The sequence below is a fragment of the Leopardus geoffroyi genome, chromosome A1, assembly GCF_018350155.1.
Source record: "Leopardus geoffroyi isolate Oge1 chromosome A1, O.geoffroyi_Oge1_pat1.0, whole genome shotgun sequence".
NCBI lineage: Eukaryota > Metazoa > Chordata > Mammalia > Carnivora > Felidae > Leopardus > Leopardus geoffroyi.
Genome location: NC_059326.1, coordinates 116,345,764 through 116,365,071, shown reverse-complemented (window position 1 = coordinate 116,365,071; position 19,308 = coordinate 116,345,764). Strand labels below are relative to the sequence as shown.

Sequence of the window (19,308 nt, the reverse complement as noted above, 5' to 3'; positions counted from 1 at the left end):
AAAGGGTCACCCAAGCAAAGTCCTGGAGTTTATTTGGTTATTAATATGATTGTTGGCACATCCTATGCAATATATCTAAATTGAATTATGGTATCAGATAAAATTATAGATGGGATTAAAGCTTGTGTGTCGTCCATTATCATGTGTAATCAATAAACGATTTAATATTCAAAATAAATAAATAAATAAATAAAAGTGCCTCCCGAGGGCACCTGATGGCTCATTTGGTTGAGCATCCAACTCTTGGTTTCGGCTCAGGTAATGATCTCAGAGTTTGTGGGTTCAAGCCTGGCGTCAGGCTCTATACTGTGAGCATGGAGCCTGCTTGGGATTCTGCCTCTCTCTCTCTGCTAATCCCCTGCTCATGCACGCACACTCTCTCAAAATAAATAATAAATAAACTTCAAAAGTGCCTTCCGCACAAAAAATAAAAATAAAATAAAAGTGCCTCCCGCAATTAACCAGTTCACCCAGGCTCTATACCACCAAACAGCTACTCAACTGCTTAAGCTGGCCCATAAATACAGAACAGAGACAAAGCAAGAGAAGAAGGAGAGACTGTTGACCTGGTCTGAGAAGAAAGCTGCAGGGAAAGAGGATGTCCCCACTAAGAGGCCACCTGTCCTTCAAGCTGAGGTTAATACTATCACCACCTCAATAGAAAATAAGAAGGTTCACTTGGTAGTAACTGCACATGATGTGGATCCCACTGAGCTGATTGACTTCCTACATGTCCTGTGTCTTAAGATGGGGGTTCCCTACTGCTTTATCAAGGGGAAGGCCCAGATTGGGGTTTCTGGCCCACGGAAAGACCTGTACCACTGTTGACTTCACACAGCTTAACTTGGAAGACAAAGAAGCTCTGCCTAAGCTGGTGGAAGCTATCAGAACCAATTACAACGACAGATATGATGAGATCCACTATCACTGGGGAAGGAACGTACGGGGTCCAAAGTCAGTGGTTTGCATTGCCAAGTTGGAAAAAGGAAAGGCTAAATAACTGTCCACCAAACTGGGCTAAGTGTATGCTGTTGAATTTTCTGTACATAAAAGTAATAAAAAGTTCTCTTCTGGGGTACCTGGGTGGCTCAGTCGGTTAAGCATCCTACTTCAGCTCAGATCCTGATCTCACAGTTCCTGAGTTTGAGCCCCACATCGGGCTCTCTGCTGTTGGAGTCGAGCCCGCTTCAGATCCTCCGTCTGCCTTGCTCTCTGCCTCTCACCCACTCACACTCTATCTCTCTCTCAAAAATAAATAAACATTAAAAAAAGTTCTCTTCCAAAACAAGACAAAAACAAAAACAAAGGTTAAACAAAACATTGTTTTTCAATAATGTTGTTTCAAGTGAGTGCAATTTAAAATTACCATGCAAGCCTCCATTAAGGCAGTGTGCATCTCATCTGTTTTGTGTTCTTGATCTGCACCAGCGTCAAGTAGAAAGCGAACCATATCCAGATGGCCTTAAAGAAAAGAACACAAATTTTAAAATTGTACTTCTAAAGAACTGAGTATTAATTTAATACGTAAGAATTAAAATGAGGAATCATTTTCTTTCAGGTATCTATACAAAAGTTTATAAGAGAATTAATTTTTCATTCAATAAAGCAATAACACTTTTACAAAGCCAATCCAAACTAATAAGCAGGCTCTCGTCAAGGTATCTAGGTTTTAAAGATTGAATTAGTTCAAAGCACATAATTCAAGTTAAATAAAGCAATAATACTATTATATATTCTATTATAAACTACTTATCAAACTATCAAATCAAAACACCGAAATCAAATCAAATGCCAGGTAAAGTATGTTTGCATCATATTTTTCATAAAAACAGCATTAACATAATGACCATAAACTCACTGTGGAAATGAACAGGCATAGAATAATCCTTTCAAAATAATTTCAACCCTCTGGATACATTTAATATATAAAAAGCCTTAATAGTCAGCAAGAAAAAGACAAACACTCCAGTAGAAAAATGGATGAAGGACATGAAATGGTTATTAAAAAAGAAAAGCAAATGATTACTAAACTGAAAAAAAAAATTAAACCTTCCTATTAAACAAATGCAAATTAAAATGAGACACCATTTTCTATTATCAAAATGGCAAATATTAAAAAGAATGATAATACCCAGTGTTGGTGAGGGTGTAGGGTGGGATAAAGGGCACTCTCAAACACTGCTGGTGGGAGTGTAAATTGGTTCAACCTTTCTAGAAGGCAATTTGGCAATATGTATCAAAAGCCTTAAAAATGTCCATACCCTTTGACCCAGCAATTCCACTTCCAGGAATTTATCCTAAGGAAATAATCAGAGATTAGGCAAAGATGTCTACACAAGGATGTTATTACAGTGTTTTTAATAATAGTGAAAAACTGGGAACAATTCAAGTGTCCAACAATAGACATTATGGTGCATCCATCTGAAGTATTTGCAAAGACTACGAGTTCCCTACCCAATACCCACTCTTTCAGTCTTCCTTAATAGTAGAACTCTGATTTTATCTGAGTGGCAACATGCCTGACTAAAAGACTACATTTTCTAGCCTCCCTTGTTATGTGTAGCCAGTGAGATATAAGTGGTAGCTATAAGGCAGAACTTCTATGAAGATTCCTTAAAGGTAGCTTACTAAATTGAAGGACACTCCCCATTTTGCCCTTACCCTTTCATCCTTCCTAGAATATGGATTGCTGGGGCTCTAGCTACCATTTTGGAGTGTAGGTAACTTTGAGGATAGAAACCACATACTAGAAAGGTAGAGCAGAAAAAAGAGAATTCTGAGATCTTGATAGCAGTGGAACTGCTGCTAAACTAGCTCTAGACAGCCTACCCTTGGACTTGATTTATGTAAAAAAGAAAAAGCTTCTCTTTTGTTCAAATAATTCTTAATTTAGGTTTCATGACATGTGCAGCCTAACCCACTCCTGAAATAGTGAAGTACTATGTGACCACCAAAAGCTGTGTTAGAAAAATATTTCTTGAGATGGGAAATGTTCATGACATATTGCTAAATAAAATAAGCACACTACAAAACAGTTAAGTTTGGTTGTTTAGTTTAAAAATTATACATATGTTTATATATATATGCTTAAAAAACACAGTGGAAGTAAATATACTAAAATACTATTTACATGCCTTCATCTTTAGGGGGTAACATTACATGTCATTGTAAAATTTCTTTTCCTTACCCTATAGTGTGTTTTTCAAGTTTTCTATATCAACTGTGATTATTATTTTTACTGTTATCTGAGTGTGCTTTATTTTTGAAGTAATAGTTGGAAAAATCATATAAAACAAAAGTTATTAAATAACAGAAACCTTCAAGTTTTATGCTACAAGTTTTCGTTGACTTCATAGCTACCTGAATAAATAGAAATTAAAAAAATAAACACACTGTTAAATTATACTTTATGAGATACAGACTAAAACAGACTTTCTATATAATCTCTTAGAAGCTAGATAATTCGACAGCACAAGGAAAACCTAAGTAATACAAAATTAATTCAAATATTTAATCCTCGGGGCGCTTATGTGGCTCAGACAGTTGAGTGTCCAACTCTTGATTTCGTCTTAGGTCATGATCTCATGGTTTGTGACATCGAGCTCTACATTGGGCTCTGCACTGACAGTGTGGAGCCTGCTTGGGATTTTCTCTCTCTCTCTCTCTCTCTCTCTGCTCCTTCCCCAGCTTGTGCACATGCACATGCACGTGCTCTCTGCTCTCTGTCTCTTGCTCAAAATATATACACACTAAAAAAGAACCCTCAAAATTCAAATATTTAAATATTCAAAGTTGATATGAAAAATATACATAAATATTCATATAGAGAGAGAGTACCTTTGTAGCATGCAAGGGTAAGAGCACTTTCTTTGAATTCATTTGAATGAGTGTTGATGCCTGCCCCATGATCCAGAAGAACTCTTGCAACTTCCACATGACCTGCACTGGCTGCTTCCATCAAGGGGGTATGTCCATTTTCATTATGATCTTCTATATTTGCACCTTCATTAAGTAGCACTTTCACAATGTCAACAAATCCTCCAGCACAGGCATAAGTTAGTGCAGTATTTCCTAACAGAAGCCAAAAAGAAATATAGAATTATGATAAAATGGAGACAATTATAATTATGCCATGCTCGAGCTCTACCTCTTCAGTTCCTTTACATAAACCACTAAAACTATCATCTCAAGTTTTTTTGTTCTATTGGTTAGAAGTAGCAATCTTAATTTTCCTACTAATTAAAAGATTTATTATAAACAGGTCAATTTACTTCTCTTCCTGCTAAAGATATGTGTCAGATGGAAAATGTACCTAAAACAATGAATTGTCTTACGAATAAAATGTATAAAGGAAAGGTAAAAGAAAATTAAGACATGAATATACATAGAAAGAAAATGTTAAATATTCCTAAATTGTACTGTACTGAAAAAAAAAGAATCATTTTGAATGATACATAGACTATTTTAGATAAAAATATGCTAAAAGGGGATTTTTTTAAAATGACACTTAATCTCACTTGACAAGCTAATGAAGTAGGAAGATATAAACCCCCCTCAGCATAACTCCTTCAAAAGAAAAATCTCTTTACAAGGTCATTATCCTTTGGTTTGCCACTTCTTTCTTTCCTGATTTTATTTTGAGGATTTTTATTTATTAGAGGGGGTAAGAGAAGTGGTTTAACTATCCAACAGTATGAGACTAAAGAAGACTGTTTTAAAGATTCAGCAAGAAGAGTAACATTAAAGAATCCAATGTGTTCAGAATTCAACTGTTCAACCATGTTACACATTAAGCATATTACTATTATTACAACTAAAAGTGGTCAGCAAAATGGTCTACAAATCCTTCTGGGAAGTCTTGCTTATTTTATTCTTTTTTTTGAAGTTTGTTTGTTTACTTAGAGAGTGCATGCACGCAAAAGCGAACATGAGCAGAGGAGGAGCAGAGAGAGAGGGAGAGAGAGAATCCCAAGCAGGCTCCATACTGTCAGCACAGAGCCGGGGATGGGGCTCAAGCTCATGAACCATGAGATTATGACCTGAGCCGAAACCAAGAGTCAGAAGCTTGACTTACCGAGCCACTCAGGCATCTCACCTAATGTATTTTTAAAATGAGCAAGACTTCCTAGGGGCTTCCTCCTCACTGTTAGTGCAGGGCCTGCTTGGGATTCTCTCTCTCCCTCTCTCTCTGCCCTTCCCCTCTTGCATGTACCCTCACGCTCACTCAAAATAAATAAATTCACTTTAAAAAATCATTAAAAAAAAATAAGGCTACATTTAATATTCACTTAATGGTATGAAACACTGATATGCTTTCATTATGCAAATTTTTAAAAATTATGTTGTTGCCTCACTAAATCCAAGGAATCCTACTACTAAAACTATACTTATAACTCAAGACACATGACCAAGGCTCCTCCAGTCTGTGTGTCTGGGAAACACAAATAACTAAAAGAACAGCCCTTACTATAATAACTTTCATTCTGCCACAAGAATATCTTAATAGTAAATGCATTCGGTATGCCTGACATGAAAATTATTTACCACAGGGTAAATAATCTCAGGTTAATTTATAATCTAAAGACAAGAGAGTTGGATTTAAATGAGATAAAGAATTATAAGAGATACAGTTCATAATTTTGCCTCTTTATATGTTACATATCATTATGGCAAAAAAGAAAGTGTCCCCAAAAGAAAAACTGTCACTCTTAGGCAAACACAATCTCAGTCTTTTCATATCAAATTAATTTATATTTTACTCAGAGATCCTGAACAATGGCTAAGATTTTTCTGTAGATTCACTACTGTTGCACAGATGTAAAAATCAAATTTTTACCTCTCAGGTTACAATTAAATATATCAATTTCCTTTCCTCAAATTTACACATCACTTTCTACTTACCTGTTGCTGACTGGGAGTTGACATCTGCATCATGAAGAAGTAATAATTTCACGATATCTAAGTAACCTCCACTGGATGCTGCCATCAGGGGAGTTATATCTCCTTTATTCCCTCGATCTTCAACATTAGCATGCATAGCAAGCAATACCTTTAAAACACATACACACAGAGGGAATGTCAATTCTTACTATTAATACTACTTCTAGAGAATATACTGAATCTGGAAAGATATTCTTTTAGAGTGGGGGTGAAGAAAAAGAAAAAAATAACCACCTTTTGGGAAAATATGCCAGTGCTCACCACTTAAAACACTAAGTTAGACGTTATTTTTTACAATTCCATTACATATTAATCTTTAGGTAATGTAGGTAATCACATTAGCCAACCCATGATAAAATGTTAACTGCTCTTTTCAAAGAATTTGTGTTATGCTTGGGATTATCTAGCAAGAGAACAGCAAAACTATACTCTCCAAACAGAAACTATCTGGTAAACACATGGGTATTTCCCAATACTGCTAAAACAGACAGAAAAAACTATAAGAATTGAGGTAATCTGGATGAAATGAAAATAAATCACTACTTTCCATTATAGCTGTGTATTATTTCTAAGGATGAGTTTTAAAATATTACTATTATTTCTATGTGCTTCTTATTCGTTAGGAAGAGTTCTGAGTAAAAAAATTTTTGAGCAGAAAAATGGACCATGCCCAATTGCGTGTGTAGGCAACAAAATTAATTATGTACAGTTTCTATTTTACCCACTGCCTGAAAGGAAAGAACTTGCCCTCTAATTATAATTTCTATTAGTGATAACAAAAATCAAAATCCTTCCACAATTTCAATCACTCAAGATAATTTCTGCTTACTTGTGCTAATTCATAATACCCTGCTGAACAAGCCAAACACAGCAGACTTTCTCCTTCTTCTGTATGTTCATTTACACTTCTGCCTTCATCTAGCAATTTACGAACAGCATTCACATCCCCATCTGAACAAGCTTCTGCCAGACTACGACTGAAAACAAAACCATCAACAATTAGCCAACACAGAAAGACTCAGAACCCTCTCAAAATAAATTACATTAAATACAAAGAGTCATACATAGAAAAATGTTGATATGGTAAGGAAAAAAACTGCATGAACATTTTGTGTGCTGAGCATCTTGTTTGCAATACTAATTATTCATGTAGGCCAACCAAGCCAGAAAGGCAATAAGTGAATATGAAAACAGCTGTCATTTTTATTTTGTGAAATGTTCTAACATATTGTCATATTAAATTTTAAATAAAGTACATGTACAAGTTTTTAAACTCTACCAATGCAATAATCCCCAAAGACATTTGGGATATAATTCCATGGTTTAAAATTTTATTTGGTAACAGAAGGTTCAATCTATGTAAAAATTTTACTACAGAATGTTTAACAAAATCAGGGAGCCTGGCTAGCTCAGTCAGTAGAGCATGCAACTCTTAATCTCAGGATTGTGAGTTCAAGCCCCATGTTGGGTGTAGAGGTTACTTAAAACAACAATAACAAAAAAACCCCAAAACTTTAAAAAAAAAAAAAAAGAGGGGTGCCTGGGTAGCTCGGTTGGTTAAGTGTCCAACTTTGGCTCAGGTCATGGTCTCATGGTTTGTGGGTTTGAGCCCCGCATTAAGCTCTGTGCTGACAGCTCAGAGCCTGAAGCCTGCTTCCGATTCTGTGTCTCCCGCCCGCCACCCCCCCCCCCCCCCGGCCCCTCTCCTGCTCACACTGACTGTCTGTCTGTCTGTCAAAAATGAATAACCATTAAAAAAAAATTGATAAATCTCAAACTTTAATATGCACATGAATCGCCCATTTTTCTTGTTAAAATACAGATTCTGATTCAGTAGCTCTGAGGTGAGGTCTGGAATTCTGCATTTCTAATGAGATCTAAGGCGCTGCTTGCTGCTATTGCTACTTATGAATCATATGTGAGTAGCAAGCACTTGGATTAGAGCAACCTATTTCATTTATTATTACTTAAGCAGTCAGTTTAGAGTGTACTAGGATAATCATTAGAGTAAGTAACTGCCTTAGAAATAGAAATCAGATCTTTATTCACTTTGGATTTCTCACTTGTGGTATTTTCATTCCACAAGAATGCTCAATGAATATGAGTAGAATGCAAGAATAAAAATATAATATCTATTTTTATATCCATATATATATATAACACCATATATATATATACTTAAAGTATTAATAGCCACTTAGCTAAAGTTTATAAATCCCTCCAAAAGATATACTTGACCAAAATTTGTTACTTCCCCAAAGTCCACTCCAGAAAATGTCTAATATCCAGAAGAATTCATTATACACATACGTGTCTACTTGTCCTGCATTGTGGCTGTTTTCTGCTCTCATTCGGGTCAGTGCAGCAGCAGCTTCATCTAGTGCACAACTTACTGAGGATGTCAGTCTCCGGAGTACCTCAGGGTCTGCAAAAGCTTTACCATCAGCAGTTGACAATTTGCCAATTCCTTCAGCATGCATCAATGAATCAGGCAGCACAGGGGAAGAAAAAACATAAAGTGCAAATTGTAATTACATTTCTAAACACTACTATGTAGGGCAAAACCGGCAGGGTCTCCATAGATAAGGCTGACATTCAGAACATAAGGCTGATATCAATTTTGCCACTAATGTCAAAAGGCCATCACATAACCACCTGTTTTAGTCTTTCCATCTTTACAACGCACATCATATTAATTTGTTCCCTACCTAATTCCAAATGTAACTTAACATGAGGCTAATTGAGGAAAATGAAAGTTCTTTCAACGTATATGGTCATACTGTAAGATCTCTTGTATAAGATCATATTTATCTATACTCTTTTCAGTAGTAATAAAGGGAATATTCTGTACTATTATAACAAACAATCCAACAGTTTTTCCCTTTGGTTGAATAGCCACCTAGAACCATCTTCTAGGATAACAGTATAAATTGAAATAAGTTCATTCTTATATTTATTATGTGCTTGTGATTTGCCAGAGATTGGGAAGACAAAAAGGGATAAGGCATAGTTCCCGTCCTTACAGAGCTCACAGTCTAGTGGGGCTATTAGGTGTCTAACTTGCCAATAAATCTTTTTGTCTAGATTCAGTGAGGAATCAGATACTGCTGTAATAGAAAATTTTGATGATAATATCATTGCCTGATCACTGCTGAAAATGAGAGAAAAATAGTTAATGAAGTTTTGGAGAACAACAACAAGGAAAGAAAGAAGGGAAAATTTTCCCAATAAGATATAAAATGTATTAGGATGCCATAAAAATTATAACAGCATGAGGGGCATCTGGGTGGCTCAGTCGGTTGAGCGTCCGACTTCAGCTAAGGTCATGATCTCGCGGTTTGTGAGCTCGAGTCCCACATCAGGCTCTGTGGTAACAGCTCAGAGCCCGGAGCCCGTTTCATATTCTGTGTCTCCTCCTCTCTCTGCCCCTCCCATACTCATGCTCTGTCTCTCAATAATGAATAAACGTTAAAAATTTTTCAAAAAAGAAAGAAAATTATAACAGTATGTTATCTGCACAGAAACAGATAATTATATCAAGGATATACAAGAGATGAGGGGTCTACGTGGCTCAGTTGGTTGAGTGTTTGACTCTTGATTTCAGCTCAGGTCATGATCTCAGTTTGTGAGTTTGAGCCCCACGTTGGGTTATGTGCTGACAGTGTGGGAGCCTGCTTGGGATTCTCTCTCATTCCCTCTCTCTCTGCCCCTTCTCCACATGCATGCATGTGCATGCTCTCTCTCTCTCAAAATAAATAAACTTAAAAAAGAAAAAAGCCCTAGATCATTTGTAAATTGACATTTCAAATCAAAGGAGATGGGAGGGCTTATTTCAAAAACACTGTTCATAAAGTGATTATCATTTGAAAATTAAGACGGATCTCTAATTCACCCCATTCCCAAAAATAAATACCAAGTAGACTGAAGATCTAAATGTATAAAATAAAGACTGAAAGGCACTACTATACTATGTGGTATTTTCTAATGCTGATGTAGAGGAGGCTTTTCTATGCATGAGACCAAATCCCCAAAACCATGAAATAAAAGATTAATACATGTGATATTAAACATTTTTAATTTCAGTAAAAATATCTACATAATTAAGCACACCATAAAGTTAAGGCAAAATAAAAACTGAAAAAATTAGCATCCAATAAACTTATATCATCATTTATAAAGAGCTACCAAGCAACTTACTGATATTAAATGAACATAAACTATGAAATTGACAATAAAAATGACTGAAGTGTAAGGCCCTCTAAAACTTAATAGGAATGTATAACTGGTACAAGTTGGCAGGGTGGGAGCAAATTTGACAAGTTATCAAAATTCAAAAAAAATTTTAATGTTTATTTATTCATCTTGAGAGAGAGAAAGAGAAAGCATAAGCAGGGGAGGGGCACAGAGAAGGAGAGACAGAATCCTAAGCAGGCTGTACACCTTCAGAGCAGGGACTGATGTGGTGCTCAAATTCACAAACTGTGATATCAAGTGTCAAGAGTTGGACGTTTAACCAACTATGCCACCAAAGCGCTCCTCTCTTTTTATATATATATAATTTTTTAAATGCAAAACTTTAAGTGTAAACATTCTTTGACACAGTGATACCACTTTCTAATAATTTGTCCTGTAAAGATACCTGCACAAATAAGAAAAATTTAAATGAATATCAACTGCATCATTATTTGTAATATGGGAAAAGAGGAAATAAGCTAAATATCCCTCGATAAGGAACTGTAAAATAAATCATGATACATCTAAGCAAGAGAATATTATCTTACCCTTTAAAAGAAGGAGAAAGTGGGGCACCTGGGTAGCTTAGTTGGTTAAGCATCTGACTCTTGATTTGGGCTCAGGTCATGATCTCCAAATTCATGAGATCGAGCCCTGCGATGGGCTCTGCACTGACACCCTACTTAGGATTCTCTCTCTCTCCCTCTCATTCTCCCTCTCTCCCACTCTTTCCCAAAATGATTAAAAACAAAACAAAACAAAACAAGGAAAAGAGACATACCATGTTATACAAGGATGCCCACAATAAATTAAGTGAAAAAAAGGGAGTTACAATACATTTTGTGTAATGTGACGCTTACTTCATTGTTTTAAAAATTATGTGTGTTTAAATATATACATGCATTTATAAAGCTACACAGGAAAAAGCCTGGAAGTATATGTAAACCTTAACAATAGGAAGGTTTTATTATCTACTTAATACATTTCATATTGCTTTACCTACCTTTCATCGTATTATATTTATAATTTTAGAAGAACATAATTTTTAAAAATTATTCTTGTGGGGCACCTGACTGGCTGAGTCAGTAGAGCATGTGACTCGGTATCAGCGTTGTGAGTTTGAGCCCCAAATTGCATGTGGAGATTACTCAAAAATAAAATCTTTAAAAAAATTAAAAACAGAGGTGCCTGGGTGGCTCAGTCGGTTAAGCATCCAAGTCTTGATTTCGGCTCAGGTTATGATCTCACGGTTCCTGAGTTTGAGCCCTGTGTCAGGCTCTGCTCTGACAGTGTGGAACCTGTTTGGGATTCTCTATCTCCTTCTCTTTCCCTCCCTCTGCACCACCCCTGCTCATGCTCTTTCCCTCTCAAAAAATTAAAAATAACAACAAAAATAAATAAATAAATAAAATTCTTGAAATAGCTTTAAGATTCTTCATTTTCTCTAAGAATATCAAAGAATCTTAAAGAAAAAATATTTTCCATTTCATTTTTTCAGTTAAAATAGTGTCAAAAATCCTATTTTCCTTAATAAGCCTAGTAATGCCTAATATATTCTCAAAATTAGAAACACAGAATCTAGGAGCACCTGGCTGGCTTAGTTGGTGGAGCATGTGACTCTTCATCTTAGGGTCATGAGTTTGAGCCCTACATTGGGTGTAGAGACTACTTAAAAGCAAAAACAAAAAACCAGAGTCTAAAAATTCCTGAAAACAATGTCCAAAAAGCAAATGAAAATGCTCTAGGACAAAAAGAAAATATTCATTAAACAGTTGACTTGCACAGTTCTTAGAAAGAAGCACATCATTTTAAAATACATTTGAGGGGCGCCTGGGTGGCTCAGTCGGTTAAGCGTCCGACTTCAGCTCAGGTCACGATCTCGCGGTCCGTGAGTTCGAGCCCCGCGTCGGGCTCTGGGCTGATGGCTCAGAGCCTGGAGCCTGCTTCCGATTCTGTGTCTCCCTCTCTCTCTGCCCCTCCCCCGTTCATGCTCTGTCTCTCTCTGTCTCAAAAATAAATAAACGTTAAAAAAAAAAAAAATACATTTGACAACTTCTTTGGACCACCAAAGACATATCTAACTGTGTACGGAGTTTAAATTGTCAAAATATGCAAAATTTTTAAATTCAATAGTTTTTAACACCTCCTTAAAGGCAGATAATCATTACTTTCAAGGTTTATGTTCTTTCTATCAATGTATGTATGAAAAACAGGCAATTCTAAGGTACCTCGCTGCTTTTTCTAGACTTCTATGAATTAAGAGAAAACAGGGAAAGAAAAGTGCTTAATGTACCAGAAAACAGCCCTGAATAAGAATCATGAGGTGCCAGAAAAAAGGAGAAATTAGTTTAAAGCCCTTAGTTAGGAATTAAGGAATAGTACGCTCAACATGAGTGAAGTCAGCCTAAACCAGAGAGTAAAGATATGCTACCACCAGAAAACAAAGCCTAAACCTTTTCTAAGAAAAGGAAAACAGAGAAGAATTTTCTCCAAGTTTCTCTCTGCTCTAAGGAAAAGAATGTAAGATTCCAAAGCAAAGCAAACAAACAAACAAACAAAAAAATTAGAGGGTGGTCATGGCACTCCCATTTCAGGAATCTTATACAGTATATCCCTAAATCACAAGTAGGAGATTTACAGGAAATCCAGACTAGAATGGAAGGACATTCAATGTCATTATCAATGTGATGTGATCTTTATACCTTTTTTTTTTTTTTATTACTAGTTCTGCCCTAATTTAAACAGTCTTATTTTGTTCAATTTAATTTTAAGTTTCTATCAGTTCCAAAAAGATACAGTAGGTAGACTAAAAGTCAATGGGCTACAAATTGTACCTGTGCTTTTCCATAACAGGACAGAATTAAAGGAATAACAAGATGATATCAAGTAAGCTCATTTTTAACATAACATCTGTCTTTCCAAGAATAATAGAAAAATGCTGAATTTGGGGTACCTGGGTGGCTCAGGTAGTGATCTCACAGTCATGAGATTGAGCCCAGCATCATACTCCACACTGAGCATGTAGTCTGCTTTGGATTCTCTCTCTCTTCTTCTCCCTCTGCTCAACCCCCACTCTCTCCCACTCCCTCTCTCAAAATAAATAAATTTGAGATAGAGAGACAGAGCGTGTGCACGAGACAGGCAGAGAGAGAGGGAGACACAGAATCTGAAGCAGGTTCCAGGCTGTGAGCTGTCAGCACAGAGCCCGATGCGGGGCTCAAACCCACGAACCGTGGGATCATGACCTGAGCTGAAGTCAGACACTTAACTGAGCCACCGAGGTGCCCCTCAGAATAAATGAATAAACTTTACCAAAAAATGTTCAATCAATATGAAATGTGCTAAAAAGCTGCTGTGATTTTTCTGAATCTTTAATATTATGCTTATTAGAGTACTCAGTAACTGAATCAAATTTCTATACTTTAAAACTTTTTTATTTTGTATTTTCTGGAGTTTAATAGCTTTAACATGGTTTAAAATATATATGGCACTCTAACAAGTTGTTAGGCACTATTTTTTTATTTATTTTTTAGGCACTATTTTAAAAAATAACCTATACATTCCTCTAGATTAAATTCTTACACGTATTTAACATACACATATATTTATGCTAAATAAATAAAAATAAGTATGCTAAATAAGTAAAAAGAGTGTCACACAAAGTGAACATATCTCAAAAGCAATATAAAAAAAAACATAGAAGATTTAAAAAAGTTAACTTCCTTCTTAAAACAATTTTAGCTGATAAAAAGCCTTTCTTTATAGTGGAATGGAGACTTGGTACAGCAAATCATAAACAGGATGTTCAATATAAACAACAGTAATAAAATAATAAATAAAATAAAATAAAATAATACAATAAAAAATAGCAACTTATGAGGCACCAGGGTGGCTCAGTTAGGTGTCAAACTCTCGATTTCAGCTCAGGTCATGATCTCACAGTTTGTATGATTCAGTCCTGCATCAGGCTCTGCACTCGCAGCTCTACCTCTCTCCCTGCCCCTCTCCTGCTCACATGCATGCATACCCTCTCTCTTTCTTTCTCTCAAAATAAATAAACATCTTTTTTTAAAAAATAGCCACTCATAGGGGCACCTGGCTGAGTCAGTTGGTTAAGCATCTGACTTTGGCTTAGGTCATGATCTCACGGTCTGGTCCGTGAGTTCAAGCCCTGCACTGGGCTCTCTGCTGTCAGTGCAGAACAGAACCCGCTTCAGATCCTGTCTCCCTCTCTCTCTGCCCCTCCTGCACACAAGCACGTGTGCAAGAGCGTTCTCTCTCTCAAAAATAAATAAACATTAAAAAACTAGCAACTTATAATAATTAAGTTATCCCTAGACTAAAATGAGTAACAAATCACATGCAGAATACCCTTAAATCAGTTCAGATCAAAGATTCATAACTTAAGGAACCAAATTTATCTCACACATTTATAATGTAATTGGAAATAGATAAGTTTTCATTGATAAGTATCTGATTATCTAAGACCTTTAAAAACAGGGTTGAGCCCAGAAATCATTCTCTAAAAACTTTCAACCAAGAATTTTTTAAATATAAAACGTGAACAATAAAAAACGTAACACATACTAAGAGTTCAAATCTCATATAATGTTATATAATTTTGGGGCAATCTTGCACAGCTTTGTACAGAGATCTAGACTTTTAAAGAGATGAAAATAACAAAACAAGAAATAAATTACCTGCTGCTTCCAGCAATGCTTCTAATCGTGCCTGTGTCTCTGGATCCACAGTGCGTAAGTCTGCTCCTTCTGCAGTACTTGATAAGAATATCTCTGATGTTGTTTTAAGTACTGGGTTATCCAGATCTTCTTGGTCCAAAATAAACGATTCAACCTGTTTATGAGTTAAAAATGCAGTATCTATGAAACTAATTTCCATATTGTCAGAATAACTATAATTTAAAGTAATATGATTTCTGATTTAGAATTTAAGTATAAGCAGATAAATTACCGTAGAAACATGAGGCTGTGGGAAGGGTCTTTGAGGGAGCGTCCTGCCTATCTGCTTATCTTCAGACATGACTATAGTCTAATTCAGATACACCAGATTCAAGTTCCCTGAAGAGCATTTCATCTTCTGTGCCTAGCACAGAGCTTGGTTTCTTTTTGTTTAAAAAAAATTTTTTTTAATGTTTATTTATTTTTGAGAGAGAGAGAGAGAGACGGCAAGTGAGCAGGGGAAGGGCAAATAGAGAGGGAGACACAGAATCCGAAGCAGGCTCTAGGCTCCGAGCTGCCAGCACAGAGCCCGACGCGGGGCTCAAACCCATAGACCACAAGATCATGACCTGAGCCAAAGTCAGGCACTTAAACCGACTGAGCCACCCAGGCACCCCCGTTTTTTGTTTTTAAATGAAACAAGTACATGAACGTAGCCCCTGGGAAGATGAAAATTGGACTAGATAGTAAAAAAGACTAGATAGCATGGATAGGTCATTAAGGCACATTTTTTCCTCTCTTCTAATCAATTTATTAAATTCTGATTCTTAAAAGAAAATAGTATTTAAAACACTGCCAAATATCTAGAGCCCTACAGACAAGAAAGTTAAACGAGGTTAGGAAACATACCTGTTTGTTCACTGCTGTATCCTCTGGCCTAAGAATACATCATATAAAGTAGGTATTGAATACATAATCGTTGAAATGAACGAATGGTATAAGCAAAAGCAACTGATGAAAATAAACATGTAACCCTCTAATTTCAAAACAAGTTAATTCTAAATTAATTTTATCAACAAGTAACATATGTACCATCTTTCTGGGAAGCAATTTGGAAATGTGTACCAAAATGCTTTAAAAGGCTCATGCCCTTTGATTCAGTAATTCCATTTTAAGGAATCTATCCTTTAAAAAGTATCTGAAAACCACAGGGCACCTGGCAGACTCAGTTGGAAGAGCATGTGGCTCTTGATCTGGGGGTCGTGAATTAGAGCCCCACATTGGGTGTAGAGATTACTTAAATAAGTAAAACTTAAAAAAAAAATGTTTTTTTAAGTATCTGAAAGCCAGACAAAAATATGCAGAGGTAGTCACTGCACATTAATTCAAATTCCAAAAATGAGAGGAAAAAAAACTACAACGGGGAATTTGGTAAATACATTTTGTACATTCACAGCATAGACTACCATGCAGTCATTAAAAACATGTTTTTAAAGCATAATTTAGTTACATGAGAAAGCATTTATAAAGTTAAATGAAAATCACAAAATTCAAAACAGTACTATCTTTACTTTGCTAAAAATATACGTATATGATTGTAAACATGAACATGACTACTCATGTATATAATGAATATATACTTATATACCTAGATACATCTGCAATATGTAAATATGTATAACCAGGGAGGTTAACATATTTGTAGACAGATAGAAAAATAGGAACAGAAAGGTTAAGTACTTCTCCACGGTCACACAGCTAATAAATAACAAAGACAAGGACAGGTTTCAAACCCAAGCCACATAGCTACACAATCTGTGCTCTTAACTACTAGACAAGGCCACCATACAGGACCTGTTTGGCATATTTGGCTGCTGTCATCAGTTTCATAATGGACACCAAAAAACATCCTAAGAAAGACTGTAAAGTGAAAATGATTTGGTTACATTTTATTATCTGGTGAAGTACTAAAATTTTACAAAATAAACTTCAGATCTAATAACATGGAGCCACATGACTATCCTGTAACACAGCTTCTTTAATAAGTAATTATAGACAAAGATGCCATTCTAAATCCATGCCAAAAGATAAATGCAGCCTACCAGTTGTTAAATTATATTAAAAGATAACTGTGTGTACAATAAAAATCTTCTCACGGGCCCAAGAAATTATTAGGTATTATTAGGAACTTACCAGTGATGAGAACAGAAAAACCATCATTCCAAATTCTAGAATTTTTTATTACAAATCGTACTGAGAAGTTAACGTTTCTATTTTATAAAAAGTATTGGTCTAATGTGGTATTACACATATTATGAAGACAAACAGAGATTATAGGTACCATGGAACATTTTAAAAATCCAAGTTAAGGATATTCTATTCTCTCCCATTCATTTCCCCAATGAGTAAACGGTATTTACTCAAGTCCTGTTTTATATGAAGCACCCTGACAGTACAAAAATATGGTAGAAGATAGAAGTTAAAGGCACCATGACTATCACAAAAGGCCCCAAAGAGAAACAAATGGTACAACTACATGCATTAAACAGTGAGAAATCACTTCCAGCCCCAGTAATCCAAGACTTTGCACAAGCAGCAGCATTTAACTTAGGCTTTGAAGGATGAATAGAATTTCACTAGGTAGTCAGACATGGGTATAGAGGTAGAAGGGAATGAAATAAAAAATGGGCTTGAAGATGCATTTGGAAAGCAATGAGTGGTCCACACTAAAAAAATACAAGGTCCTTCATATACTGCTCGTGGGAATCTAAATGACACGACCCCTGTGGGGAACAGTTTTGCAGCTTTCCAAAAATTAAACATAGAATAACCATATGACCCAGAAATTTCACTTCTATGTATATACCTAAGAGGATTTTGTTTATTTATTTTTGAGAGAGAGAGAGAGAGAGAGACAGAGAGACAGAGGATGAGTGGGGGAGGGGCAGAGAGAAAGGGAGACACAGGATCTGAAGCAGGCTCCAGGCTCTGAGCTGTCAGCACAGAGCCTGACACATGGCTTGAACCCACGAACCACAAGATCATGTCCTGAGCCAAAGCTGGATGTTTAACCAACTAAGTCACCCAGGCACCCCTACCTAAGAGGATTTAAAACATACAAAAATATGTATACAGAAGGCCATACCTGTATTATGCACAATAGACAAAAATTAGAAAAAAAAGTCTATCAACTGGTAAATGGGTAAACAAAATGTGGTATATCCATATAATGTAATATTATTCGGCCATTAAAAGGAGTAAGTAATGAGGGGCACCTAGGTGGCTCAGTTGGTTGAGCATCCGACTTCAGCTAAGGTCAAGAGCTCACAGTCTGTGGGTTCCAGCCCCACGTCACGCTCTGTGCTGACAGCTGAGAGCCTGGAGCCTGGTTCAGATTCTGTGTCTCCTTCTCTCTCTGCCCTTCCCCTGCTCATGCTCTGTCTCTATCTGTCTCAAAAATAAATAAAAACATTAAAAAAAATAAATTAAAAACACAGGAGTAAGTAATGACACATGCTATAGAATGCAAGGCGAACCTTGCAAATACTATGCTTAATGAAAGAAGAAACAAGAAGTCACATATTGTATGGTTCCACCTACATGCAATGGCCAACAGAAACAGATTTATAGAGACAGAAAGTAATTTAGTGGTTAACTGAAGAGTCAGTCAGAGAGGGAGGAATGACAGTGAGTACTAATAGGTCTCAAGTTTCTTTCTGGAATAATGAAAATGTCTGGTATTAGATACTGGTGAAGGTTGCTGTACAACCTTGTAAATATACTAAAAAACTACTGAATTGTATATTTTAAAATGCTAAATTTTATGGTAAGGTAAACTTTAGATCAATTTTTTAAAAAACTATAAAGTACCTAAAGTACAACTACAGCTTTAGGCTACACAGAACAACCGGGGAGAGATTTGAATAACAACATGCAAAAGTTGATTTGCTCATGGTCTATCTGGTCACCACCAGGAGAAGGAGAGAACATCAGTAGCAATGTCATCCTGGATGTCAGTAATGTTAGTATCACATACACAAGACAGCACATGCCTAAGTGCTTGGGAAGAATCAAGTTTGGAAGAAAAACACAAAATAGAGATGTGTCCCATGCCTTCAAAAGGCTTACAACCTCTCTCCAAAAATTAAAATTCATAAAACAACTTACTCAGTTTAATTCTCCTACATCTTAAAATGCATGTAAATTCAAGTTTCAATCAGGCAACATGACATAATGGAAAGAATATTGTACTAGAGATCAGGAGACTTAGGGTGAAGTATCAGTTTCATCAGGTACTATGTGTGATGTTAAGCTGTCACTTTCTGCGTTTCTGACGTTCCATTTCTTCCTCAATCAACAAAGGTAATACCTGCCCTACCTATCTTACAATGCTACTGAAATGATGAAATAAGGTAAAATAACTTGAAAATAATAAAACACTATATAAATGTAATTT

General features: G+C 36.0%; 1 protein-coding gene and 1 pseudogene across 6 annotated transcripts in view; one reads left to right on the top strand and one right to left on the bottom strand.

The window, feature by feature from the left end:
* The window catches only part of LOC123604490 (ankyrin repeat and KH domain-containing protein 1), a 136,867-nt gene that overhangs the window by 93,865 nt on the left and 23,694 nt on the right, over positions 1-19,308 (bottom strand). For all 6 annotated transcript variants that reach the window (XM_045490660.1, XM_045490665.1, XM_045490676.1 and 3 more), the window contains exons 2-7: positions 14,874-15,027; positions 8,251-8,407; positions 6,770-6,917; positions 5,902-6,049; positions 3,838-4,071; positions 1,367-1,461 (exon numbers count right to left, since the gene is read on the bottom strand). In XM_045490660.1, the coding sequence (XP_045346616.1) occupies positions 1,367-1,461; positions 3,838-4,071; positions 5,902-6,049; positions 6,770-6,917; positions 8,251-8,407; positions 14,874-15,027 (936 nt within the window). The remainder of the gene's footprint in view (positions 1-1,366; positions 1,462-3,837; positions 4,072-5,901; positions 6,050-6,769; positions 6,918-8,250; positions 8,408-14,873; positions 15,028-19,308) is intronic.
* On the top strand, positions 403-1,072 carry LOC123580069 (annotated as a pseudogene).